Source organism: Colossoma macropomum, unplaced genomic scaffold, assembly GCF_904425465.1.
Source record: "Colossoma macropomum unplaced genomic scaffold, Colossoma_macropomum, whole genome shotgun sequence".
Lineage (NCBI taxonomy): Eukaryota > Metazoa > Chordata > Actinopteri > Characiformes > Serrasalmidae > Colossoma > Colossoma macropomum.
Genome location: NW_023494806.1, coordinates 29,325,485 through 29,328,915, shown reverse-complemented (window position 1 = coordinate 29,328,915; position 3,431 = coordinate 29,325,485). Strand labels below are relative to the sequence as shown.

General features: G+C 42.0%; 1 protein-coding gene across 1 annotated transcript; it reads left to right on the top strand.

The window, feature by feature from the left end:
• Positions 1-1,220: 1,220 nt before the first annotated feature.
• ier3 (immediate early response 3) lies at positions 1,221-2,948 on the top strand. Its single transcript, XM_036598996.1, has one exon. It carries the CDS (start codon positions 1,556-1,558, stop codon positions 2,123-2,125), a length of 570 nt encoding a protein of 189 aa, XP_036454889.1. The 5' UTR covers positions 1,221-1,555; the 3' UTR covers positions 2,126-2,948.
• The last annotated feature ends 483 nt before the right edge of the window (positions 2,949-3,431 follow it).

Genomic DNA, 3,431 nt, shown 5'->3' with positions numbered 1-3,431 from the left:
GAGGCTGATTACTTAACACCTACTCTAAACAATGCAAATTGTCTATGTTATTATTCAGCAACAGGAGTGAGTAACGCATAATATCAGTCCTGTAATTTTGTGATTGTTTAACACAAGTTAATGAGCTGAATAAGAGAACCTCATTGATGCTGGGAACCAAACTGAGATCACTACAAGGTCTGCCACAGCTGATGTTGTCCTAACGCCCCTCAAAGCTGATTGGCTGAGCTGGTTTAGAGTGAGTTCTGCAGCCCTCTGCTCTTCCTCTCAGCCTCGTCACGGCCTTTCAGCCTCTCTCTCCCCAATGACTTCATATTTCCTTCTCTTCTCTGTCTTTCTTCACATCCTTTCTTTTCTTTTCCCTTTCTGTCACTCTTTCTTTCTGTGGAGATCTGGGCCATTTTTCTTGCCTCACAAGCATTTAATTTCCTTCAGTACATATAAATCTAGTTATTATCATTATGTGTTTATTTATTATTAATTTATTTATTAGCTTCACATGTAATAACTTAATAAGCTAAATATGAGCACTTTATCTCTTTCTGGATGTATATGATGGAAATTAAACTAAAAATACTATATAGAGTGGTTATAATAAGGCTATTATTATTATTATTATTATTATTATTACTAGTGCTAGTTTGATACATCATAAGTTAAATTAGGTATGAGCACTTCATTGTCATTCTGGATGCTAGAAATCAAGCTGATATGAGTGATTTATTATTATTATTATTATTATTACTATTAAGTGTTAGATTCACATATAATAAGTTAATAAGCTAAATATGAGCACTTTCATCTCTTTCTGGATGTATATGATGGAAATTAAACTGAAAATATTATAGAGTGGTTAAAATAAGGTTGTTATTATTATTATTATTATGATTATTATTAGTGATAAGATAGTATGTCATAAGTTACATTAGGTATGAGCACTTTTTTGCCATTCTGGATGCTGGAAGCAAACTAAGAATACTGTGTAAATTCATTAAAATGTATTATCATTGATATTATTATTATTATTATTATTAGTAGTAGTAGTAGTAGTAGTGACACTTATTGAGTGATAGTGATATGTTATATTGACTGAGTGATATATTATAAGTTCATAAGGTGGGTATTTCCACTTTTTTGTCTATATGTTGGAAATCAAACTGATATTCCTGGGTACGGTGATTATTATTATTATTATTATTGTTATTAGTATTATTATTATTGTTGTTGTTAGTATTATTATTATTGTTGTTGTTAGTATTATTATTACATCTGTGAGGCCCCGTTATAATCAGTGTGAGTGCGGATGTGAGCTCTGGGCCCAGCTGACCGTCTCTGCATGTGAAACTCTGGGAGATTTCAGAGTTGAGTAACCTCACTGTGGCGCTGGGCGGGGCTTCCTCGGTGGGCGTGTCACATAAAAACAGCATATAAACCTGTGCACTGCGCACGGACAGACACACCGAGCTCGAGACACACAGAGAGAGCACGAGCGCAACAGCTAGACAAACAGAGAAAGAGCACGAGACCCACACAGACAGACAGACAGACAGTCATCATGTGCAGGTCCGACCCTCAGAGCTTCACCCTGCCCGCTCGCAGGACCACCGAGCCCGAGATCTTCACCTTCGACAGAATCCCTGCAGCGCAGCCGGTGCAGCCAATGCAGTGCGCGCGCCCTCGCCCTCGCCGCCGCCCGCTGCGCGTGCTGTACCCGAGCACGGGCCGGCGCTACCTGCCGCGCGCCGAGCGCAGCCCCGCCAAGCGCTGGCTGCTCGCGCTCTGCCTGGTGGTGCTGCTGCAGATCTACTCCGAGGATGACGTCGCCGTCGCGGCGGAGGACGACGTCACCGTCGCCGACGAGACTGCTGCCTTCGCGCTGCCGTTCGCCTCGGCCGAGGAGCGCGCGAGGCGTCTGACCGAGCAAGGAGAGGGGACGACGCCCGCGCGCACTCTTGACAACCTGCTGAGCTGGTGGCAAGACAAGACGTGCGCCCCTCCTGCGAGCCCGAGCACGAGCGCGAGCTGGCAGGGCCAGGCCGTGCGCGAGCAGAGCGCGAGGAACAACGGCGGCTACGTGGTGGCCCTGCTGTACCCGGTGTACCACAAACTGGGCAGCGAGCAGTGAGAGAGCGGCGGGAAAAACTCCAGCGGTTCTGCACGCAGAAAAGGCAGCTCGCGGGAGAAGCGGGAAAAATAAAGAAAAAGCGCGAATATGAAGCGCGAAAGCAGAGGCGCGCGCGAGAGAGAGACACTGTGTGAGAGAGAGAGCGAGACATTGTGAGAGAATGGACTGGATGACGGTGTGGAATAATGGCGCCCTGCCTGACAGAGAAAGAGAAAACGAGCGAAAGAGGAGCGGAGAGACTTCTCTGAGCTGTGTTGTGATGTGAAAACGATGACTTGATGGCGACCAACCTGGCAGGAACTGTTTTTTTTCTGACGAAGCTAGCTAAAAAGTTGGATAGGCATTGGAATTTTTCCGTTCCACCTTAAATGCAGCAGTAACTGCTGCAGCATTTAAGGTGGAGCGGAAAAATTCGATTAGCTCGTCAACTTTTCCGAAGTACTTGCACTTGAAACGAACTCTGGGATGAAACTTGAATGGCTGGTGTAGTTTACTTGAACATTTCTTGTAAAAAAAAAAAACTTGTTTTTTTTTGTTTGTCACTACAAAACTATTATCCTGTCACAAGTTAGACCTGCCTGTTCGTCTACACGACCACAAATCCTGCTGGATGGCAGCCATTAGGAGGACCCTGACTCACTGAGCACTACTTGAACTTTACACTAGTGTGTTGTTGTTTGTGTTTATGTTTATGAAAACGGTTAGTTGTACATGTAGCTATTTATTTAATGCTATTTATTTAATTAAGTAATTAATAATCTATTAATATTGTCCGTGTTATTTATTTGAATGTGTCTTAAGAAAATAAACATGTTGAAATGTATCTCCTTGTGTCTTTGCATTTTCTTCTGCAGCCTTAATCCAAAGTTAGCCATATTAATAGTTTTTCTGCATTTAAATACTACTAAGTAATATTATTTATGTGTAGCAAAACTAGAACTGCTATAAACTGCACATTGCAGAAATTGCTAGATTCTTCTTTCATTCTGGACATGAACATCTTAGCATCATCTCAAAAGGCCTTGAAAAACTAGCTTCTTACAGATATATACATATTTATTCATTCTTTATTAATTTGATTATATTTCTATACTATAAAATGCTAAAGACGCTTCAAAGTGACCTACCATCCTCCTAACCAACAGTGGGCTAGTCAAGAAGTTAGTACACCAACCTTACAAGAAGCTGCTATAATCACTTCCATTGCTGGAGAGTGAATTTTCTCCTTAAAATATTCAAAGTTTTGCAAAGCCGTGAGCTTTTAGAGCCATATTTAGTTTGGTTTGAAGAAGGGAGCTTCATAAAA

Excerpts from the sequence above, each read along its gene's own strand:
- ier3 (XM_036598996.1), top strand. The coding sequence starts at position 1,556 with ATGTGCAGGTCCGACCCTCAGAGCTTCACCCTGCCCGCTCGCAGGACC.